At 43.2% G+C, this 24,455-nt stretch overlaps 1 protein-coding gene across 3 annotated transcripts in view; it reads left to right on the top strand.

Annotated features, from left to right (window-relative positions):
- Positions 1-24,455, top strand: part of Phka2 (phosphorylase kinase regulatory subunit alpha 2) — a 69,665-nt gene that overhangs the window by 33,382 nt on the left and 11,828 nt on the right. For 2 of the 3 annotated variants that reach the window (XM_010643657.2, XM_010643656.2), the window contains exons 11-25: positions 955-1,050; positions 5,217-5,324; positions 7,203-7,281; positions 9,453-9,587; positions 10,247-10,356; positions 11,241-11,385; positions 11,638-11,716; positions 14,749-14,918; positions 16,010-16,183; positions 20,478-20,566; positions 21,528-21,661; positions 22,341-22,497; positions 23,282-23,361; positions 23,549-23,627; positions 23,740-23,869. In XM_010643657.2, coding sequence (XP_010641959.1) covers positions 955-1,050; positions 5,217-5,324; positions 7,203-7,281; positions 9,453-9,587; positions 10,247-10,356; positions 11,241-11,385; positions 11,638-11,716; positions 14,749-14,918; positions 16,010-16,183; positions 20,478-20,566; positions 21,528-21,661; positions 22,341-22,497; positions 23,282-23,361; positions 23,549-23,627; positions 23,740-23,869 — 1,765 coding nt within the window. The remainder of the gene's footprint in view (positions 1-954; positions 1,051-5,216; positions 5,325-7,202; positions 7,282-9,452; positions 9,588-10,246; positions 10,357-11,240; positions 11,386-11,637; positions 11,717-14,748; positions 14,919-16,009; positions 16,184-20,477; positions 20,567-21,527; positions 21,662-22,340; positions 22,498-23,281; positions 23,362-23,548; positions 23,628-23,739; positions 23,870-24,455) is intronic. The other variant, XM_033760207.1, reaches the window with a different exon arrangement.

The following is a 24,455-nucleotide window of genomic DNA, read 5'->3' as shown; positions in this document are numbered from 1 at the left end:
TGTCTCCAAAAACCAAAAAAAAAAAAAAGAAAAAAAGAAAGAAAAGGAAACTAAGGAGACAAAAATGACTGTGCTTGGAATCTTGTAAGCCTCTGCTACCCTATACCCATGCTGTCTCTTCTACTCTTCCCCTTGACATTTTTGAATGATACAATCGTGATCATGCTTTGCCATCCATAAATTTTAAATGAAAAGAAAATGAGATCTGGAAAGTAGTTGACTGGGCTTTCCAAAGAAGAAACTTGTTAAATAGCTGGATGGCTGGCTAAAGGTTTTTTTCTTCTTCTTTTTTCTTCTTTTAATGCATTACTTTTTATCGCTGCCTTTTTACTTTAGTAGAAAGGTTTGCTTCAGTAGCTTTTATTATATTGAGCAGTATATTCTAAGAATCAATGTACATGAAACACAGTATGTACATTTCCTTTTTCTCACATCCAATTTATGCAGCAAATGTTTCTTGAGCAATAATTCAGTGGGCAACTACCTATAGGTGGAACTGGACATGCAGCCTAAGACATGGCTTCCATCCCCAGAAGTTTATAATTTAAATACATAAAAAGTTAAGAGTAAGACATTTAAATGGTGAGTTAACTACAGCAAGGGAAAGATATCTGATAGATATTATCATTGTGAGTACTAATGAGACTCTGAAGAAGAAAGAGCTACTGCATAGTGGCTACTCCATCTTTTCCTAGAAGCTTGACCGGGTGGGGCTGAGCTTAGACCCTCTCAACAGAGGAATAAGCAGTGCTGTTTAGCTGCTGCTAACATTTGCTACTGGCAGGATCCCCTCCTGAACTCCTCCATTAGAATGTGTTTGGGCCTTTTTTTTTCCTCCTGTGTCTGACTTTGAATCTGTTTGTTGCCAAGAGAACTGTTTTTCTGTGTTGCTTCACTGATGCAGCATTGACCACCAGACCTCTTTCATAGTAAGAGTGACGGGCTATTTTCCAGGTCCAAGAATACCGAGAGGCCCTGGAGGGAATATTAATCAGAGGCCAAAATGGGATCCACTTGGTGCCGGAACTCTATGCTGTCCCACCTGACAAGGTAACCAGGCGGCGCGGGCCCTTTGTGCTGTTTGTGTAGAACGGAGTGAATTGGTGCTTGGCCTTCGGGATTCTTCATCCCCTTCTAGGCCCTATGACCACTTTTTCTGCAGAAGTGCTTTCTAAAGTCTTATACAGTGTTCCCATGCATCATAAGAAGTTAGGGCTTTGGGGAATCGTGTAGAGCATGCTTCTTGGGGCAGTTGAAGCCCTTTGAAGCATACCTACCCCTTCCCCAACCTCAAGCAGAAAGAGTGCTACAGAGCACAAAACGCTATTGTGAACCCTTTTCCTATACAGTTCCGAAGAAGCCTGGTGTACAGGGATAGTTGAGAATCTCTTCCTTTGATTCAAGTGGATCCCAAGCTAGAGCTTGAGTAATCATCAGTAAAAAGCCATTGTATACCAGGAAGGGAAGACTGTCCGGTTCCAAGCAGATGCTCAAAGATAGTCTTGTTCTACCTAGTTTCCTAGATTGGGGTCATGCTGGACCCCATATCTTGGGGACAGAATTTCCCTGTAAACATTTCATGTTTAGAAGAAAATTCTCTGTTCAAGGCTGTTTGTTCTCCCAATGCTCTTGATGCTTCACAGCCTTCATCATTGCACTTGTGGGAGGAAAGGGCCTTCAGAGAGCCAAACTGACAGGGCCTGAAGGAGATCGTGACCAGCAGAAGCCTCACTCTGCAGATTCAGCTGTGGAGCCTGCTGGGGATGTTTTCTAGGTGTTATAAACCTAGATCTCCTGCAGATGTATCCCTTTTTGTTTGTGGACATGTGGATACAGTGGGACTGACGGTGGGGGCCGCGTCACTTTCCAGCAATTACACATTCATAGCTCGTGTTCAGGTTGCTCCATTTCCAGTGCTGAGGCATTTGGCAAAACAGACTTAGCAGTGGGAGGTAATTTGGAACCTAGAAGCAGAATAATGGAAAATAAATGACCTCAGAAATATGTTATTGATTTTATGATACAGAATAACCGTCCTTTTTCTACCAAAAGGCATGAAATGTTAGGTGTTACAAGCTGCACTTTGCTTTCTGATGAACAGTGCTGGATGTGCATTGTAAAAAGCTACTCAGCAACTCACTCTCTTCTAGACTGCATTCTAGCCTTCAATTTCTACTTATCATTACAACATCCTGCTTTATTCAGTGATTTACACTTCTGTGCTAGGCACCAATCTTGGACACTGTTTTACCTTGACCGTATTTTATGTTGGCTGCTTGCTGATGCCGGCTAGAAAGGTTTCTCAGTCACATCATTAACATGTGGAGACCACTGGGAAGGATTCCTACAGACAGGGTCACCAAAGGCCCTTAGGGCACCTTTGTACAAATTAGAAACATTCAGCTTGGATTTCAGCCTCACTCTTCCTTATGTGGTGCATGTGCAGGGTACTGCCATGCATAGGGCCCTCCGTTGGGCACCTGGGGACTAATGAAAATACTCAGAAAACATGTAATGAGCAGCTGCTCCATGCCAGGTGCTAGGCCAGGGACTGAGGAACAAAAGTGGTTCCCACCCCAGCTCTGTCTCCATGACCATGCAGGCCAGTGGGGGCCAGAGGAGCTAGGCCATGAGGTGGAAGCAGCCACTGGAGTGGCAGTGGCAGTGGAAAAGGCAGTAGCAAAGATGTATGCATGAGGTTGGGAAGGGACCCAGCGGAGAGAAGGTGAAGAAGGCACCTGCATGGGAAGCCAGGAGCAGGCCATGGTTGGGAGGAGGGCTGAGCGAGGCTATCTTTTGACCTGGACACTTGCTTTGCTTTCTGTTCTTTGCATCAGATATTTCTCATTCTAGATATTTTCAGTCTTTCTTAACACTGCTTAGGTTTCAAATAGCTTTAGTGTGCTATCTGATTGTGAAGTAGTCCTGTACTCTATATAACACCCAGGATTGTATAGATAGAAGAAAGTATTTATCTCTATTCCCACTACCCAAAGACAACCACTATGACATTTTAGAGAATCTCCTTCCACATTATTATCCTATCTGATTACTCGTGACATTTAGTTCTATTCAGTTTATGTACTTAAGGTTTTCTAAAAATGTTTATTACTACTGAAAAAATTTTAAATTAAGTTTTACTAACTGTATTAATAATATCACTGATTAATCCACAAAGAATGACTGTCCTCATGGTATGATTTTCCCTTCGGTGGAAGATAACTGTTTCCTGTTTCCACCGATTGACCTATGTTTTCTGGAAGAAAAAATGGTCAGTAATGTGACCCCAAACAATATTACAATGACTAAAACCTCTAAGGGCAGCATAGAGTTTAGAAGGGAGAAAGCTGTAGACTAGCTAGCAATGTACAGCCAGTACTGTCCATCAGAAAAAACACAGAAGCTGGTAAAAATTGTAGATTGTCTCTTAGCTCTGTTGGTGGTTTCTCTTGCACTACAAAAGCTTTTTAATACAATGGGATCCCAGTTGTTGATTCTTTGTGCAAATTCTTGTGCTGCTGAGGATTTGTTCATAAAGTCTTTTCCTATACCAGTGTCTTCAAGAGTTCTACCTAATTTATTTTCCAGTAAGTTTAGTGTTTTTGTTTTGATATTTAGATCTTTAATCCACTTGGATTTTAGTTTCTAGAATATATAAAGAAGTCCAAAAAATCAGGCCCCTTCAAATGTAAAGATCCAACTCAAAAATGGGCATCTAAAATGAACAGACATTTCTCAGACAAAGAAGTAAAAGCAGCAAATAAATATATGAAAAAATGTTCCACATCACTGGTCATTTGAGAGATGCAGATGAAAACAACAATGAGATTCCACCTCACCCCACAAAGAATGGCTGCTATCATTAAATTAACCAATAACAAATGCTGGTGGGGTTGTGGGGAGAAAGGAACCCTTCTCCATTGTTGGTGGGAGTGCAGACTGGTGCAACCACTATGGAAATCAATATGGAGATACCTCAAAGAGCTGGGACTAGAGGTTCCATTTGACCCAGCCATAGCTCTGCTGGGTATCTTTCCAAAAGAATTAAAAGAATCATATCACAGTGATATAGGCACACACATATTTATAACGGCACAGTTTGTAATAGCGAAAGCTTGGAAACAACCCAAATGCCCACCAACTGGAGACTGGAGAAAGAAGATGTGGTTTTTCTATACAATGGAGTACTACTCAGCCATAAAGAATGAGAAACTGGAGTCATTTATAGGAAAATGGATGCACATTGAAGCTATACTCTTAAGTGAAATAAATAGGACACACTTAAGTAAATACAAAATAGTTTCTCTGGTGTGAAAAACTAAAAGTGTAAGTAAGGTTCAAATGGTACAATTGATAGTGCGAAACAGGAAGAAAATGGCTAAAGGGGAAGGGTAAGTGGGAAGGGGAGGGGAAAGGAAATAAGGGAAAAGAAATAATGTGAAAAAAATTAAAAATGGAAACAAAGTAAATAGGGAAGGATGAAGGGGTTGAAGGGAGGGCAGGGCTATGGGGAAAAAATGAGAACCAAGATACATCATGTAAAGGTACAAGATCCCAATGATACATGTAACTGTACTGTTTGCTTTAAATGTACCAAGAAACTTAATGGGGGGTGGCAGAAAAGAAAGAACAGAGAAGCTTTGTTTTGAGGAGACAAAAGCCCCAGTGGATTCTGATTTCTTAGTTCCTGATGGAGGGTCTGTAGTCTACTAAGGAGCAAGATTGTTTTTCCTCAAGAAATAGTGCCACCTTCTGGTAATTTCCTTGCACAAGCACACAGTTTATAAACCCCTAGGAAGGGAGGGCCTGAGAGAACAACCAGACTTGACATCTAGCCATCCATTGTGTGGCTATAGGCTGCTGGTTTTGACCATCTTACCAATAATGTAGCGAGATGTTAGCATGAGTCCTGGAGCTTCTGTATACCTAGAGCTGTGCATGAAGGAAGCAAGTCAGGCCTCCGGTGCCTATTGTCCAAGTATGCTTGGGAAGAGCACTGGCCTGGGACCAGGACTAGATTGGCCATCTCTCTGTCACTTATATGGCCCCAAGAGAGGGCCTTTTCACCTTCTGGGTCCCACATCCTAGCACTTGCACAAAATTGGTCTGGAGGATGAGTACCATTCTGTAAATTCACAGTGCACTCCCCACTATAAAGCATCTCTGGCCTTTTTACCCACTTACATTCTGACTTTGGGCTTTGCTCTCTCTGCCAGGTGGATGAAGAATACAAAAATCCTCACACAGTGGACAGAGTTCCTCTAGGGAAGCTTCCCCATCTGTGGGGCCAGTCCCTGTACATCCTCAGCTCACTGTTGGCAGAGGTAGGAGCTTTGTGGCTTCACAGGTCGGCAGTCATCTCATCGGAGGTACAGGGAGCCCTGAAAGAGCATCGGGGCTCTCTGTCCAGAAGGGTAGTGAATGTCTTTTGCATCTTCATGCCTTTGAGTTCAGCTGGGCTGTGTTAGCTCCCCAGCTTGTTTCCTGACCTTGTATATCCATATTTATGTTAAGCTAGTTCAGGCCAACTGCAAGTCAACATTCCCTGTCCGCCTCTGGCTGGTATTTCTGATCTGAGGCTAGAACCTATTTCAGTCGGTGGTCAGTAGGAGCTGGAAGCTTCTCAGGCAGGATTAGCATGTCAGATCCTGGAAGATACAGGCTTTGGGAAACTACTAAATGGACAGAACCACCCCACCCCCTGCCCCAGCTGTAGGCACAGGAAGCAGGAGGACTCTTCAGAACTCTACAGGAAGCCACTGGCCTGACTCTGGTGAATTTTGTCAGCTGCTCCCTCAGACCACTCCCAACAAGTCCCACAGAAAATCTGCTACCTCTTGACCTATTTCCTCTTGCTAAGCCTTAACTTACCCCTAGGCTTCATTGAAAAATGCTTTTGAGCCCTCAGAATGAAACCTCCACCCTTCCTTAGTGTGGATGACTTTATTAAAATGCATTCATTCTTCCCAGTGGATCCTGCTTAGCGAAGCATTCTGGGCCCTTGGAGGAAGGGTATGGGAGTCCAGGGGAGAGAATGAGGGACTCCCAGCCTCCAAAGTTTGCCCAGCCCTGTGTGTTCCACCACCTCTAGAAATGGGAGCAGGAGCAGCGAGTCAGAATGCCACTGGGGCTGGGTGTAGTGGCACATACCTGTAATCCCAGCTCCTTGGGAGGCTGAGGCAGGAGGCTTGCAAGTTCAGGCTAGCCTGGGTAACTTAGCAAGTCCCTGTCTCAAAATCAAACAGTTTTTAAAAGGGCTGGGTTTGTAGCCAGTGGTAGAGTACCCCTGGGTTTAATCCGCTGGGTTCCTGGTGATTGTAGCACAGTGGAAGCAGCCAGTGGGAGCTATTGCTGCTGAAGGTGGAACAATGGTTCCATGGGTATGTCCGGCCTGCCAAGTTTCGTGTTCATAGCCTTGGGAGTAAGGATTGTATTTTACACTTCTGTCTTCATTAGTATGGAAAACACATACATCTCCTTTGGAAAGCCAGCCCTGTCTCTGTCTAGCTCTATGACTTAGGTTCCTTCACCTCTTTGGCCTTGGTTTCCTCATCTGTAAAGTGCAAATCTTGGACTTGGTTATCTCTACAGTACCGTCCAGCTCAGATTTCTGTATCAGTGAGATGGGAAATAACTTACTCTGCTCCACTGCTTCCTCCTCTCCCCTGTAAAGGTGTTCCCGTGTCCCAGAAGCAGAGCTCTCAGAGCACCTCAATCCCCTCTTGGAGCTTAGGCAATTTCTAGAAGGTACAAGAAGAGGCATATTCAAAAAGCACACTTGCCAAAGGTGGAGGGACTGTTGTGGTTCAAGCAGCCCTGGGCCAACTCTTTACTCTGCCACTTCCCTCAGGCACCTTTACCTTGGTTTCCCCACCTGTAAAATGGTGATGAAGGTAGAGCCTACCTGTTAGGAGGCATAAATATGACACTGCCCATGCAGGGACTCAGGAGATATCGGCTATCATTCTTTTCACTCACAAAAGACGGGGTGGTATTAGCCCTGCAGAGCCAGGTGCCCAGCATGCTATCGTATTTTCCCTTATCAGTAGCAAACTCTGTTTCAGAGAAAGTAAGAAATTCACTCAAAAGCATAAACAATTCTGAGTGCTTCGAACCCCAAATTTTGTTACTGTCAATTTTAGGTGCAAAGTGAAATTTTAGTTAATCAATATTTCATAATGTTAACGCTCCTCTCTTCGTAGGGATTCCTTGCCACTGGTGAAATCGATCCCTTAAACAGAAGATTTTCTACGTCTGTCAAACCTGATGTTGTAGTACAAGGTTTGTGAGCATGTTTTCTATTCATCTCTAATTTGTAAAACCAATGCCATTTGTGTTCATTGAAATTGTTCCTTAGTCTCTTAATGTAAAGAAGTCATATGTGCTTCAGCATATAGTTTTACAAGATACCGTGTATAACTCAGTCACTCAGTGGTATTCTTCCCAACCACAAATTTACTTTCTACAAAGCAATTATTTTCTTTCTTTGTCTGTGTCTGTGTGTGTGTGTGTGTGTGTGTGTGTGTACCAGGGATTGAACTCCAGACCTTGTACTTGCGAAGCAGGTGGTGGAACCACTGAGCTGAATCCCCAGCTCAAGGCAATTATTTTCTTAAATCTAAACCTTGATTCTGACTGGGGCACATGAAGTTCTTTGAGCATCATTTTTCAGAACTGTTACTCTTTGAGAAGAGCCTGTTGAGAACTCAGAACCCAAGTGAAGTCATCCATTCCTCCCTTGGAATTCTAACTCTTGCCATCTGCCACATGCCGTCTGCCCTTGTCTCCTCTCATTCTCCAGTGAGCTCCTCTTTCAAATGGGTAGGAGGCCAGCCTGTGCTGCCACTGCCAAGTGACTCCACCATGCTTGGAGCTGTTAGGACTCTTGCCCTTGCCCTAGTGGACTTGGGAGGAACAGAAATTGCAGTGCAGGAAGTTTGTGGTGCAGGGCCAGCTGGTGGTGTGTGCTCAGCACATTGGTCCCTCCTCCTGCCTTCCCCTTCTGGAGGATCTCCGGGCAGCTTCCATACATGCTGCATGCCTCACAGAACACTTATGTACCATCAAATGTCATGGCCCATTGTGCACACACTTTATTGTCCCTAAATTAGTCTGCCTGCTTCTTAAGTACAAGGTCCATGTCATTGTTGTAGCTTCTACACTGATTAGCACAAACACACCTATGTTGAAAACAATGAGTGAAGAAATGAAAAGCGTTGTTCTCTGTAGCCACTGCACCTGTATGTGGTGTCGTGACCTGAGCTGTGGGTATTCTACCCAATCAATACTGTGTTAGAACCAATGCGGAACACACAAAACCTTTACAACATTCTGACTGTGGAAATTTGCTGAAAATTATGGTTATCATCTCCACCCTACACATGAGGCTTAGCGGCTAACCTACCTACTCAAGGACTCAGCCGACAGCCATAAGTGTGAGCCCACTTGGGACTTTGAGATAAGACTGCCTAAGCTGCATTCCATGATACTTACCCAGAACTTGTTTTGCTAATTACTCCTTTAAGTCTACAAAAGTGCTTTTCCAACTGCAGGCCAGGACAGGTTGATGGGGCTTGACTAGCATTTTTTTAATGTAATAGAATGAGTGAAAATGATCAGAAGGCCAGCATGGTAGCCCAGCAGTACTAGTAGAGCAAGTGTGCCTCAGCTGATCCCTGATGTGGCCCCAAGTAAAGGTGTTCCTCTCCCAAGGGCACTTGGGCACTTAGAGTTACCTGCCTGCTGGAGAGCCAAGTGCCCAGCCTCATCCACCCAGGGTGGGGCCCTGTGCTGTGGTTGTGCATGGGCCAGACTGGTCCACCCGCACCAGCATCTTTGCAGGTAGGGTCACTTTCTGTGGAGGGAGAGATGTTCCCTCCCTCGCATGCTTTCAGAGTGTCCCCTGTGGTAAGGCTGGGGATTTAGCTTGGTGGTTCCACTGCCTGCCTCACAAATGCAAGGTCCTGAGTTCAATCTCCAGTACCAAAAAATAAAAATAAAGTGTCCTCTGTGAGCAACTACATTGCTCTTCTTTTCACTGCCCTTTGGAAGCAGGGCCACAAGCTTCTCCTGGTATCCCCTGAGGAAGATGTTTCAGTCCTGAGCTTATGTGAAAATAACAAAAGATTTAGAATAAATACAGACCCAGAAGGAGGCAAGACATTATTTGAGATGAGCTAAGTTGGAGTGAAATCTATTGAAGACAATTTCTAGAAGTCTCTTAGGCCCTCTTAGACCCACCATGCATCATGGTGTTAAGGAGTGGCAAGGACGGAGAGAACCAGAAAGAGCAGCAGGACCATTACCACCATTTCCAAAGCAACCAATGTGTGGAGAGCACACTACCATGCCTATCATTGGGCAGAAAAGGAAAAGAGACAAGTTATGTACGTCGGTATGCGGACACACAAGCCATAATCAATCTGATACTAATTTTCTGCTCTTGTTCACAGTCACTGTTTTGGCAGAAAACAATCACATTAAGGAGCTGTTGAAGAAACACGGAATAAACGTCCAGAGCATCGCTGACATTCATCCAATTCGGGTCCAGCCAGGCCGGATTCTTAGTCACTTATATGCCAAACTTGGTAGGTGGGGGGAAATAGCAGGGCTTGTTTGGCAAAGGGCATCTTGGGGTTCTATAGAGAGTCAGGCCTGAGGAAGACTGCCGTGATGTATGTAAGTTCTAAAGAATGGGGCAAAGCTAGCACTAAGCAGGTGGTTGCACTGTTTAAATGTGAAGAATACAAAAACAAGCATCCTGGGGGCGTACCTCTTCAGCCCCAGCAGCTGGCACCACAGGACCCCCAGACCAGTCAGCTCATCTGTTGTGAATGAGGAACCGTCTGTGAAAATCCACAATGGAAAGAGCCATTGGTGTCCTGGTGGCACTTCTAACTTATGTGGTATCAGAAAATTCTCATTTACCCATTGAAATGGGAGGGGGCTCTGTTTTCTAGGATCTTTTAGTTTTATGGGTGGATATTAAATAAATCAAAAGTAAATGTTAAAAAACTCCTTTTAATAGTTTTATTCCATATACATCAAACCAGTGCTCTTCATATATAAGCATGAACAGAAGAAAGGGTAGTTTCTGCATTCAGCTTTGTTCCGTTTTAAAGGACAATGGTATTAGAAAAAACGAACTCCCAAGTGGGTTGTCTAACATGAAAGTGAGCCTAAGTCACTGAGATTAGCTGCTACCATATTTCCTTTAACTCCACTTTCTCTTTTATATTTCAAATAGGACGGAATAAGAATATGAAATTGAGTGGGCGACCATATCGGCACATCGGTGTCCTTGGAACCTCAAAACTCTATGTGATTAGGAACCAGATCTTTACCTTCACACCCCAGGTGAGAAGAGCTGGGCAGTTGTAAGACCATCAGCATTCTTTTATCCTCCTTTCTGTCTCATAAGCTTTTCTCCTTCTCTACAGCAGAATTATGCCCCTAAGGTTAATAGTCATGCCACCAGTCTGATTTCCAGACTCCAACTCCCTTATTGGGCTGTAGAATACACTAATTATGAAACTTCAGAAATTTTTGTTTCCGAAGAAAACTAGCCCATGGAAACATATACCAAATGTTTTTCCATCCATTAGGGTATCTACAAAGATTAACAGTGTGGTGGCTTTGCCAGTATGGGGTACGGCACGGGCCCTGCTTACTTGGGTACACAGTTGGCCATGGGGTCTTGGGTTAGTAGCCACGGTTTCTTTTTTCCATCCTGGCCCATGCTGCTCACTTAAGTCTTGTGAGTTATTTCCTTTAGTATCAAAGTTTAGTCCAGAGCTGAGTATGCACTAGTACAGAGCCCAGGAGACCAATTTGTCATCCTCATCAGGCAACAGCACCTTTAATTGACTTTCACCAGTCATCAGTCAGGTGAAGTCTTCACTTCTCACCTGCCCTGAGGGTCCTTACCTTCAAAGCCAGTAGCCCTGGAAACAATAGGATTTAAGGAGTAACTGATATGCTCTTAGGGACAGTAGTGTTGGACAAGGTGCTGAAAGCCTCATCCAAGGAGCTGAGAACAGAATGGCGGCGCTTCTGCACTAATGTAGCCATGGCTCCGAGGTGACAGGTTGGCAAGTGGCCCCCTCTCTGGGGTTAAACCCAGTGCTAAGTATCTTCCCTGGCAATAAAACTCTGGGAGAGATGCTGCCCTCAGTGGCAGCTGGTGTTCTGTGGAGATATGTGAAGAATGGCCCCTTTACCTGGCTTCCTCTGACTTCCAGTTCACTGACCAGCATCATTTCTACTTGGCTCTGGACAACGAGATGATCGTGGAGATGCTGAGGATCGAACTGGCCTATCTGTGCACTTGCTGGAGGATGACGGGCAGACCCACGCTCACTTTCCCTGTGACACACACCATGCTGAGTAACTTCTGGGATTATACCTGCTGGGTCATGCCCCACGGGTGGTTTGGGCCCCTTTCCAAATGTTTACAACTGCTCCCTTGGACAGAGCTGAGTACTAAAGGGGCTTCCTAGCAGTTTGATTTCTTACCTCAAGAGCCTTCTCTGCCATAAGGATTTTAATTAGACTGTGCTGATGAAAACATCTAGTATGTAGCTGAAAAAAAAGTATTCCCAGATTAAGTAAATTCATTCATCATTTTTTTTTCTTTAGCAAATGATGGCTCAGACATTCATTCAGCAGTTCTTTCTACAATTCGAAAACTAGAGGATGGATATTTTGGAGGAGCTAGGTAATTTATGATTTCTTTTTTTTTTTTAATGAGTATCATTGTCCTTTCTTAAAGTCTTTTGTTTCCATTCTTCCATTTTTTTCATATCAGTTGCTAAACCTAGAAACATGGAGTTTTAAAGCAAAAAGGAAGTTAACAGTTGAATCCCATATCCCATGTGAAACTTGAATCAGGTCTAAAACAGTATCCAACTGATATATGTTAAATAGCTTTCACAGATGCCACAAGGCCCTGGGACATAGAGAGGTGAACATGTCAGTCTCTCTGAAGTGGCCTCTTTTCTGGAGCACATGTATGAAGAGCTGTGTATGTTTCGTGGAAGAAAACACTCAGGGCCTGGGATCCTGCAGGTGCTCAATAATGCTTGACTTAAGGTGCCTTAGAAAACTTGACAAATTCCTTAGCAGGCCTTGGAGCAGAGGACCTGAATGGGCCTGCGTAATGCCACAGCCCCCGCCACCTGCTTCAGTAGAATGCAACCCATTTGGTCTACAGGTGTAAGAGTACCACAGCTACTCCTGGAGTGATAATGGTGCTGGCCCTCCACAAATCCCATCCTGTTTTGAGTGTCACAGGGCAGAGGATTTGTCTGTGCCTGCCTCTCCCTGAATCCCCTGGGATACACCAGAAGGCCTCCCACGAGAAACTCACTGTGCAGCCTGGATCAGACAGCCTTTCCTGGGCTCAGGGAGGCTTCGATTGGGTCCCTGAAGGAAGGCCAGTTGCTAAGAGTGTTTGGGAGGAGTTGAAGTCACCCCTTCTCATGTTCTTTTCTACTATCACAAAAAAGTCAGTTATTTTTAAATCTTGTAGTAGAATACACATTACCATCCAAACCATCCCTTTAAGTGTATAGTTCAGTAGTGTTAGGTTCATTCACATTGTTGTGTGACAGATCTCAAGAACTCTTCATCTTGCAGAACTGAAACTTATACCCATTAAACAGCTCCCCATTCTCCCTATCCCCCAACCCCCTGCCCTTGGTGATTGCCCTTCTACCTTGCGTCCCCATGAGTTTAGGTAGATGGCTCATACAAGTGGAATCATAAAGCATTTGTCTTTTGGTAACTGGCCTATTTCACCTAGCATAATGCCCTCAAAGTTCAGTCACTGTATTTCTAAGTCTGGCCTCAGGTGCCTCTGTCCACAGAGCTTGCTGCAGGTCTGCTGTTGTTTTCCATGTGAGCTCCTCCTGGCCCCTCTCTCTGTAGTGTCAGTGAGATGGTCTTCAGATGTCTACCGTTCCAGGGCTAGCGCCACAACTTCCATCTGCAACCACTCCTGAACATTTCACCTCTGGCTTGCGGAAGTTACCATCTGATGTGTGGCATCATGACTGAGAGAAAATACCATAGGCCCTCAATGAGCCATTTTAGAAAATATTTTATTGAAATGTGATGGAGGTAAAGAGAATATCATGTAGAGTCAAAGGAACATTTGAAGTGTGTTCATTGTGTTGTCACATTTAGTCTTCTGGGCTGAATTCCCATTTGAAAGACAAGGAACTTTCTCAGAGAGTGAGAGACACAATAGATGCAGAAGGCCTGCATCAACCCAGAGCCAGCCCCTAACCCCTGAGCAGAGGGCCTCCTGTTATAGCACACCATGAAGAGATCCACAGAAGAAACTGGAATGCCTAGGCTCCCTCAGCTATCTTTCCTATAAAGTTTGGTTTGGTTTTCTGGTGTTGGGACTTGAACCCAGGGCCTCTCAAGTGCTATACAAATGCTCTACCACTGAGCTATACCCCCTAACCCCTTACTTGGTTCTTGATAATTAAAGTTGAGTACCATTTGGGCTTTTCCTCCAGGCCTGAGGATCTTTTAAAGGCTAAACTGGATTCCACTCCCCTCCACTGAGCTATACCCCCTAACCCCTTACTTGGTTCTTGATAATTAAAGTTGAGTACCATTTGGGCTTTTCCTCCAGGCCTGAGGATCTTTTAAAGGCTAAACTGGATTCCACTCCCCTGAAACTACTTTGGGTAGCTTGCTACCAAAGCCTTTTTAAGTAACTGCCTTTCAGGCTTTGGGCTTTTAGCCTAATAAACACAACTCCTTTCACCTTCGTCAGGAAAAAAAAAAAACAAACTCTCCATTGCCCTTTCTCACTCCAGCCCACCTCCTCTTCCCCAATCCCAGGAGAATGATCCTTAGACATGGCCCCTTGGCTCTCCGGGGGAAAGTTGGGTTTTGTGGTCCCATCGAGGGCAGGCTTTTTACTTCCTTGACACCATTTGCTGGTAAGCTCACTCTCATTGCCTACTCCAGTCTACTCCTTAAACACATTCTCAGTAGCTATTTAAACTAAGTCCTCAGCTGTTTCTGCTAGCTTCAAAGGAAGGATCACATTGTGTCCTGCTTCTGGATCTGACATTTTAAGAATGTGTTTTACTGTACGGTGGGAATCCCACATGCTCTCAGCATCTGGGGACCGGCCTGCAGAACGTGGGGGCTGCTGCCTCTGTTGCAGGATCCTAGGCTGCCAAACCCAGCTCCTGGTTTTCAGTGAAACTTTTCCCAGCCTGATGTAATAAGGGCCCCTTGCGGTGTCTGCTTCAGTCTGGGAATGGCGGGTCCATCACATTCCTTCTAGAGAGAACTTCAGCTCCTAGATGTGCCTCTCCCATCATAACACCCCTGTGTGATCACATTTCATGGTAGGGACAATGCACCAGAATCATTGCTTCGGTTCCAGTAATTTTGAGGGTGGAGGGAATACGTTGGTTCTGGTTAAAAGTGGTTTGTTTGAATGTATTTTGTAAAATTTGTGGTTGGTTCGGTAAAATAGATTTCTGTCAGGTTTGAAATTAAGAAATCAGCATGATTCCTTTCACTTTTAATATGCTGTGTGCTTTCATTTTGTACTTGCTGTTGAATTTTTATTTTAATTTCTTGGCTGACTATATTGGGTGATCTGCTGATTATATTGATTGACTCTGGCTCAAGTGCCACCTGAGTGTTGAAAAGTCTTGCAGTGACTCATTGTGGAAGTTTGTCAACCATATCTTTAACATGGTGTCTTGTTGGCAGAGTAAAATTAGGGAACTTGTCGGAATTCCTCACCACGTCATTCTACACTTACCTGACCTTCCTGGATCCTGACGGTGATGAGAAGTTGTTTGATGACACCAGGGAAGAGAGCTTCAGTCCTGATAGTGACTCAGATCTGGGAGGATATTTGGAAGACACCTGTAGTCAAGGTACTGCATGAAATGCTTTGTTGAATTCATGTAAACCTTGGCACTATGTAAAGTTAACCCTGTGACTCAAGTACAGAAAATGATTAGCAATTAAGCTAGAAACAAACAAAAAACAAAGAAGCTTCTGAAACTTGTATGTAATAAAATGCCAGTTTAAAAACTTAACTGTAAATGATGCCCTTGAAAGTGAGGCTTTTTTTTAAACACCAGAGGGACACAGTTTCAGGTTTGAGGATTTTTCACTATATTTATATAATTTGCCTGTAGAAGCTCCAGGTACTTCTGAATTCATTTACATTGCTGCCTCTAATTTATTCCTTAATGGTTTCTTGTTTTCTCACAGCTAAGCTAAGCCCTAACCCAGAACAAACCCAGGGTCTTGCACAAACTAGGCAAGCGCTCTGTCACTGAGGTACACCACTGACCCCTCAAAGTATATTTTGAAGACAAAAATACATTGCTTGAATTTTCAAAGAAACTGCAGAACAATCTTGATTTGATTAGATGTGAGTAATGCAACCCCAAGTATATAACACTTTTCAAACTGAGCAAGATTTTGGGTCAAAGTGACCTGTTTTTTACTTTTAAATGTAGTTGGAGTTAGGGCTGAGAGTTCCATAAGGCTTAGCTTACTCTTGAAAAACTAAAAAGACCAGGCATTGTCTGCCACCCTTCAGGTTGTCTTACAGTTTCTGCAGCTCATCTTGGGATGAGGCAATGTTATATATAAAATCTTATTGCTCTGTGGGGGTGGATAGGATGCAAATAACTGGATCTAAATGCCTTCCACTAAATCCACTCCATGCTGCCTACTACACACAGTAGCTATTATACCGTTAGGGTATTTCTGCAGCTTGTTTTCATTTGCTCATTTTGCTTGTCAACTTACAGAAAACCAAGATGAACTTGATCAGTATATCAACCACCTAAAATCTTATTGCTCTGTGGGGGTGGATAGGATGCAAATAACTGGATCTAAATGCCTTCCACTAAATCCACTCCATGCTGCCTACTACACACAGTAGCTATTATACCGTTAGGGTATTTCTGCAGCTTGTTTTCATTTGCTCATTTTGCTTGTCAACTTACAGAAAACCAAGATGAACTTGATCAGTATATCAACCACCTTCTGCAAAGCACATCCTCAAGGTGTTACTTGCCCCCTCTCTGTAAGAAGATGGAAGACCCCCATGTTTTCAGTGCCATCCACTCCACTCGGGATATATTGTCTGTGATGGCAAAAGCAAAGGGTCTGGAAATTCCATGTATGTAATTAAACTCTCTTCTGCCTGCTAAAATACCTTTTTTATCAAAGTAGTAATACATAAACATAATTGAAAAGTCAAAGAATCCTAAAAGAACACCCCTCCCTTGATTCTTCTACTCAGAGGTTACCACTTTTAACTCTTAGCTCTTCTGACATTTACATAGCTCCACATTTCTAAAATAATGTGTGTATTCTTCTGTCCTTTGATGCATCAATCTGATCTTGTACCAATTAATTGATTTTCTGTTAAATGGTAAGGATTCAGCTATCTTAAATCATCACTCTATTTCATTTCCCTAATCCACTGGGAAGATGTATTAAAGTTTAGTTTTATCAGTACTCTTTATATTATTGTACATATGCCAAAATATTCTCAACTGAGCATTATAGTTTTCTATGATTATATTACCATTTTCACTTTTTCTAAAGTTAATAGTTGCCCTGTCTTTCTGTTTGCTTTCTTTCTACATCTTCCAACGGTTTACAATACAAGTTTCCACTAAGTCAATTGTATCAGTGAATCTCTTGATTCCACTAGTTGGAAGTTTGTGAGTCCCCATTCTGGGCCAGTTGCACTTTAGGCCCATTGTATCCTGTCATCCTGGGAATTTCCTTGGCTCATCTCTTTAGGCATTTTCTGACTCTGGTATGTTCCCTTTTTTTGATATATCCCTTTCTTTTGGTGGAGCAGAATATATTAGAATAGTCTCAGTAGGTTTTTAAAAATGGTACAATGGAACAGGGCATGGTAATAACAGCCCTCAACTTGCTTTTTTCTGAAGTTCCTTTCCCCTTCTAGCTTGGTTGTCCTCTGTGTTTGGGATGGTTTATTCTTCCTTCTTCATCATCATCAGGGAGAGTTCCTTGACATATCTTCTGGGTTGTAACTCCTATTTTCTGTATAATCAGTCTTCCTCTTTCTTCGTTTACTCTCTTATTTTGGTGGAAGACATTCAGTAGTTTCTTGAGAAATAGTGCAGGGTGGGTAACACTGTTGAGACCTAAGAGGTCTTAAAATATCTGCAAATATCCTATAGGCATTTGAGCATTTGGTTGGATACAGAATTCTAGGTTGAAAATACATTTTTTGCAAAGTTGACAGAGCATCACTTCATTGTCTTCTTGCTACTAGTATTGCTAATGAAACATTAAAGTCCCCTGTTATGGTTTAGACCAAGTCTGCCTCCCAAAAGCCTCATGTGCTTCAGGTGGGGCCTTTGGAAGGTGATTGAATCATGCGAGTGACACAGCTGATTTGCTGTTAGAAGGTGGGGACTGGTCGGAAGAGGTGGGTCACTGGGAGTATGACCTAGAAGGGTAGATAGGTCTCCTTCCTGGCACCTCTCTTCTTTCTCTGCTTCCTGGCCACCATGACAAGAGCAACTTTCCTCCACCCAGGCCCATCCACCGTGCCACTTCTATGTTTAACGCATTCACAACAGGCCGTAAAGCAGTTTGGTGGTTCAAGCCAATGGGAATGTGTTAAGCCTGCCAAACAGAAACTTCTGAAACATGAGCCAAAATAGACCTCTCCTTCCTTAAATTTTGGGTGTTGGGTACTGTGTCCCAGTGATGAGGAAGTAACTAAGACACCTGTTCTTATTTTTGATCTTTCAAATATAACCTGTTTTTCTCTTTGAAGGTTTTTAAGATCTTCTCTGCTTCCATGTTCTGATGTTTTAGTGATGTGCCTTGATTTGGCTGTTCCCCCCAACCTTCTGTCAGGTGAAGGCCTTTTCAATCTGGAAACGTATGATTTTCAATCCTGTAAAGTTTTTGGGAAAACTTACTTGACTCATTTCCTTCCTTAATTTTTCTTGTTCTCCCTTCCTGGTATTCCCATAGAAGTCTTTATCATTCTTGTGCTTCTTATATTTCTGACTGTTCTGAGTACAATTGCCTCAATTTAGGAGGTGTGATCACCAATATGGTGAATATTTAATTTTTTAAAAATGTATTATAGTGCGCTTGCTTTGGCAGCACATATACTAAAATTTTATTATAGTAAAATACAATGCTATTAATCCCCCTGAAAGTACTTCTCTTCAATTGATCATACTTATCTCATCCTTCTTGCCACTTTCTGAGGCTGTCGTGGAAGTCTTCTTTTGTGAGTGTCTGTAGTTGTCATGGCTGCCTCAATATCCTGAATTGACTCCACATGTTTACCTTTCATGGTCATTTTATTTGGGAAGAGTCAAAAGTCTCGCTGTGCTAGATCTGGTGAATAGGGTGGTAATATTTTTTTTTCAGCTTTAATTGAGTTTATTGGTACATTTTAGGGATACAGTACAGTTACATTCATTGTTGGGATCTTGTACCTCTACATGGCAAGTCTTGATTCTCATTTTTTCCCCTTACCTCTGCCCTCCCTTCACCCCCTCCTCCCTTCCCCATCTACATAGGGTGGTAATATTTTATAAGCCTGCCTTTTCCTTGGATGGCATTTGGCAGCAACATTCACCATATTTATTATCACACCTTGTACAGATACTCACAAAAGAGGACTTTCCAGAACTGCTTCAGTAAGTATGCTCAAAGAAGGGGGAACATTTTGAGAGAGACTGATGGCAATGTGTCTTTTACTATAATACATTTTAAAAATTTAAACGTTATGTATTTTTGTTCATCCTTACATTGTTCCGCCTCCTCAGTTGAGTTTTTTTACCTATCATGTTTTAAATCTTTATTACCAAATTATATCTGTTCTTATTTCATGCATACAATATAATTACTTACTATTCTAAGAACATAAATGCCAGGCTTTTGGTTTTGGATTGGTTGGTTGGCTTTATATGTGTTTTGTTGGTTGGGTTTATATTTTCTTCTCTTTGAATGGTTTCCATTTCCCCTAAGTCACTTTTTCTTTGATTAGGTTTCTGTCTTCCACCTCAAAGCCCTTCCTCCAGGGCTCCTGCAGGAGAATTTGCAAGCATATGGGTGGGGCTTTGGCCCCTGGGTTTCTGTGCATGACTGATCAGATTTCCCAGGGATACTTTACAGTTTTCTATTCATTCTCCTATTTGAAGGATAAGGGTCTGGTTGCCTGGATCTCTAGTTGCTTGGTCTTCCTAAGGAATGCATGTAGGCCTTCAGGTGTGCTGCTCAGCCCTCACCTAGACACCCTCCCTCTCTACCTTCTTCAGAGAGACCCTCTAGTCTTGTCAGTATGAGCAAGGTGGTCACCATGCCGTGTGCATTGGAGCATCTAGGAAGCTCATAGCTTCTCCCCATTCTTCCTTGTTTTGGTCACCCTTTCTGGACTTCCAGTTCCAGGGATACATAATGCAGCAAGTTCCTGGACTTCCGAGGATTCTCTTATGTAAATATGTCTGACTCTTACATTTTTGCACTACAGACTTGGGACTCCATTGCCCTGTGCCTGCTAAATCAGTTATCTTTCATCCACTGACTTTTTAACTTCTGCAATCTTGTTCTTATAATTTTCTTTTCTTTTTTTCCTTCTATTCTTGAGGATTTGTCTTTTTCTCTCATTGAGTTTATTGGTACATTTTAGGTATACAGTACAGTTACATTCATCATTGGGATCTTGTACCTTTACATGACAGGTCTTGGTTCTCATTTTTTCCCCTTATCCCTGCCCTCCCTTCACCCCATCCTCCTTTGAGGATTTGTCTTTTTAAAAAGAAATTACTTTCTGTGGTATTAGTGGGGATTTAGGTTGAAGTAAAATCACAATGTGTGTTCAGTAATTTAACCCAGAAGTTAAAACTTTTAAATATATATTAGCTTTACCTTAAAAACTTCCTGGTCTCCCTAGACAATGTGATATAGCCTGGAAGACAGAGATGGCTCAATGAATTAATATAGATGATAACATCCAAAGGTTGTTTTTAAAAAAAGGCCTAACACCTGACAGTCGAAGAGTGAAACAGATAGTGGACAGGAAACCTAGATATCTTCATTATGGAACCCTTGAAACCTTGGACAAATACATAGGCTACTCTCGCAAGGTCTCTGTTTCCTGATTGGTGGGGGGAGGTGCTCAATCTCCTCTAAGTCTCTCTAAAATCTTTAACCTGCTGCATAATTTCCCCTGAATTAATTAGGAAGGAAAATTGAAATTCCACTCTCAAATCAAAATTCACGTTCTCCCCATTTCTCATTTTCAGATTTAGTGTCTAATGTGGCCACATAATAAATCCTCATTGAAATTTGTTAAAATAAGTAATCTTTCCTTCCATTGATTTGTGTTAAAATAGCCACAAGTTCTGTCAAAAGAAGTACTACCTTAGTTCTTCCTCAGAAGAGCTCTTTATCTTGTATTCCAGTTGTTCCTATGACTTTGCCAACTAAAGTTTTAAGTGTCCACCGTAAATCACTGAACCTTGTTGATTCTCCTCAGCTGCTCCTAAAAAAGGTAAAGTATTTGGAATAGCTTTTTTTAAAAAAGTATAATGCTCCATAATGCTGGATTAGTCCCAAGAACTCGCTTAAATGGTAAAACTCAGTTTAGAAGCTCTGAGTTTGATGCGAATCCAGTCACTTAGTTGTCTGGAACCTGATTTGTATATTAAGTACGCTGAGATTAATGCAAACCTTTAAATTTTGACCATATGAGAAAGCTACTGCCTTTCTGCCTATTCATCAGAACCCAAGTAGCATTGGAGGAAATAAACTAGCTGCCCTCCCTGTCCTGTCCTATCTGAGTCAGCCAACTAAGACGATGACTCAGAGAATAAGGGTACAAGACTGTTCCTCAGACCAGAGGACAGAATAGATTCCTCAGGAGCATAAAGTCTCAGAGTGTTCCCTATTGGCTCTCATCATTTGTTATTTTATTCTGAAGTCTCCCCTGATTTTTTCCCACATGAATGAAAATATCCACAGCCAGTTGGAGAATATTTTAAGATAGCTTCAATTTTAGCTTGTGTAAAACATACATTTTGTGTTTATTTTGCTTTCAAAGGTACAAAAGTATAGACTGCAATGAATTGTCACTGAGCTAATATGCATGCATAAGTGGCCACCTGTATGCTCCCTCCCACTCACTTCCTTCTCCTGTAGTCCAAAGATAATGACTATCATGTTTGCTAACAGCGGAGGCTACTTTTGCCTGTTTTTGAACTTTGCATAAATAATCCCATGCAAATGTTGACCAAGACAGTTATTCACTAATCAAAACTGGTAAAAGCCTATAAATATAAAAGGTACAAATTATTGGCTTCAAAACTAGAGCCTACTACAGGGCCAGAGTTCAAGGAATAGGTTGGTGTTTTTCTTTTTTGATTATCTGAAAGTTTCCACATTCAGCCCCTCTCCCTGGTTTTGTTTGTTTGTTTTTTGAATTGTTTGTTTGTTTTTGGCTTTTATATGGCCAGGCACCTGAAGGTGACTTCCAGTGGCCCAGAGATAACCATGGTGACGTAGACTGTGAGAAGCTGGTTGAACAGCTGAAAGATTGTTCAAACCTACAAGACCAAGCCGACATTCTGTACATTCTTTATGTAATAAAGTAAGTGTCTTTGTTTGGGTTACAGTAACAACACACTATAAACCAGTATTTCTAAACAACAGAAATGTACTCCTCATTGTTCCGGGGTCTGGAAATCCAAGATCAAGGTGCCACTAGATCCTGTCTAGTGAAGGCCAGCTTTTGCATGGATGGCACCTTTTCACTGTGCCCCTATGTGGTTAAAGGGATATACTAGCTTCCTAGGGTCTCTTTTATGAGGACATTAAATCATGAGGGCACAGCCCCCATGATCTAATCACCTCCCAAAGGCCCCCACCTCCTAATATCACCTTGGAGGTTATAATTTTAACATAGGAATATACAGAGGGACGGACATTCAGTAAGTTTACAGCCTTTCTTGGTTCTCCTTAATCCATTCTCCTGTCTCTTGGCCTTCTAGCGACCCTGGGTCATGATTATATTCACCCAAATTACCCAGGATAGCCATGAATCAGCCTTCTCTCCCTTTCTCTGCCTACTGATGCTGACTTCTCAGAGTGAGAAGCCCAGGCAAAGGAGGCCAGGATCTCACAGTTTCTGGGTGCTAATCTTCTGTTTCAGAGGACATCAGGATACTTTGGTAGGATGGGACCCTCTCAGTGAGGCTTAGCGGCATTGTGAGTACCCGAGTGCCTTAACATTCTGGGCCATATCTCTGCATTTTTCTACCTCTTTACAGGGGTCCCAACTGGGACACTAATCTCTCTGGACAGCATGGTGTCACTGTTCACAATCTTCTCAGCGAGCTCTATGGGAAAGCTGGCCTGAATCAGGAATGGGGTCTGATTCGCTATATCTCAGGCCTGCTCAGGAAGAAGGTGGAGGTCCTAGCTGAGGTAAGAGTAACTGTGTTTGCTAGGTTGTCTGTTTGTCCTCCCTGATCCCATGCCCTCTTCCTCTTCAGTTATAGAAGAAGCTAGAGGCAAGTGCCTCTTACCTGTAGGGAAAATGGAATCCTAATTCAGCACTGGGACTGGCCCCCCTCTTCTGACCTCCTACTAGTGTGGGAAGGCAAGCAAGGAAGGAAATTCAAGTTGATGAGTGTGGTTTTTCTTAGCTACAGAAAAAGGCTTACCAAGATAGCAAATGAAAATGCTGTGTGGCCTGCCATCCTCTGAACTAAAGCTTTCTTATTTCTGCATATCTACAGTATAACGATGATTAATATTTATAACCCTGAGGCCTTGCAAAATCCAGACCCACTTTCTCTGACAAAGTTCAGGGTTCTGGTAAGGTGGTATTTATTATATGTGAATAATGAGGAAACTGGGAAATTAGGAATATGAAGTGGTTGGTCATTATCTTGTACCATCACTATGTGAGGATTCATCCCTGCCTTGTTGAACGTCAGGTGTTTGCTACAGTGGGTAGGCATTAAGTGCTTATTGGTGAGCCCTGCAGAACCAGGCTTGGAGCCATGCTTGGGAGATACAAAGATCAGGGGACCCACCCTTGCCTGGGTTGCTGCCTGGGATGTAGGTATGAATTTTTCAAAGGGCAATGAGGATCATAAAGTTTGTGAAGGTAAATATATGTTCTTATTGGCCACAGTAACTCCCAGTTGGCATTCCCTGATCCCTCACCCCACTTCTCTCACCAATCTTCATCCCCAACACATAGGCCTGTGCAGACCTGTTGTCCCACCAGAAGCAGCTCACAGTGGGCCTGCCACCTGAGCCCCGGGAGAAGACCATCTCTGCGTAAGTCTCTAGCCCCAGGACCTTAAGATTGTAGGAGAGTAATGGGCAAGCATCAGTGCTCTGCACTGTTCAGGGGGAGAGGCTGTTTAAAAACACAGTTACATAGGTACTTCTAGCACTGAAAATTAGGGATCTTCTACAGGGAGTGAGGAGGCTCTGCTCATGCTTGTGACCTGCTCCTTCCTAGGCCTCTTCCTCCGGAGGAGCTCACAAAACTCATCTATGAGGCCAGCGGGCAGGACATCAGCATCGCTGTTCTCACACAGGTCAGGGCTTGGCACAAAACGGGCTGAGCCACCACCTTCCTCAGAGAGGCACAGGGCCTCTTGGCTACCTAGCACGTGTCTGAAACCCCATCCTTGTGTGTGTCTGTATCAGGAGATTGTGGTTTACTTGGCCATGTACGTCAGGGCCCAGCCCAGCCTCTTTGTGGAGATGCTTAGACTCCGAATTGGACTGATCATTCAGGTGATGGCCACAGAGCTGGCACGGAGCTTGAACTGCTCAGGTGAGAAGCAAGAATGCTGGCAGCCACCACTGCCTAGCAAGGCCTCTGGCCACAAGGCCTTGCTATGAGGGGAAGCCCTGCTCAGGTATTCCTGACCCAGCTTCCAGTTCCTCAGGTGGGCTCAGGCCTCACCAGTTTCCCTCATTTAAAGGTAGCTTCCATCAGGCCAGCAACAGTCATGGAGCTCCTAAGTTAGGGCAGAGTACTAGTATGAACCTTTTTTGCATGTTATAGCCGAGCCCCTTACTCATGTCCTTGCTGTGAGATGTCATCACCCATTTAGTGATACTTTCACCGGAAAAGTCCCACCAATTAAAATATAAACATAAACTGCAAGGTACATCCCATCATCAGGGATAAGTACTGTGCAAAAAAGTATGTGTTTGGGAATTAAGCAAATACTATACCAATTAAACAACAGCATTTAGAGTCCCCTACAGATTGCTGCCTGTCAGCCCTGAAGCAACAGTGAGGTAATCCTGAGCAGGGAGACCTACTGCGCATCCTTTGTCACTCCCTCCCACCCAGGTACACTGGATTCTGTCTTCACTCCCCCGCCAGCCCTGTGTCTGGGACACTTAAAAGA

This window comes from Fukomys damarensis, unplaced genomic scaffold (genome assembly GCF_012274545.1).
Source record: "Fukomys damarensis isolate Sample0158 unplaced genomic scaffold, DMR_v1.0_HiC HiC_scaffold_39, whole genome shotgun sequence".
Lineage (NCBI taxonomy): Eukaryota > Metazoa > Chordata > Mammalia > Rodentia > Bathyergidae > Fukomys > Fukomys damarensis.
The sequence above is the reverse complement of the archived record's forward strand: the minus strand, read 5'-3'. Positions and strand labels throughout refer to the sequence as shown.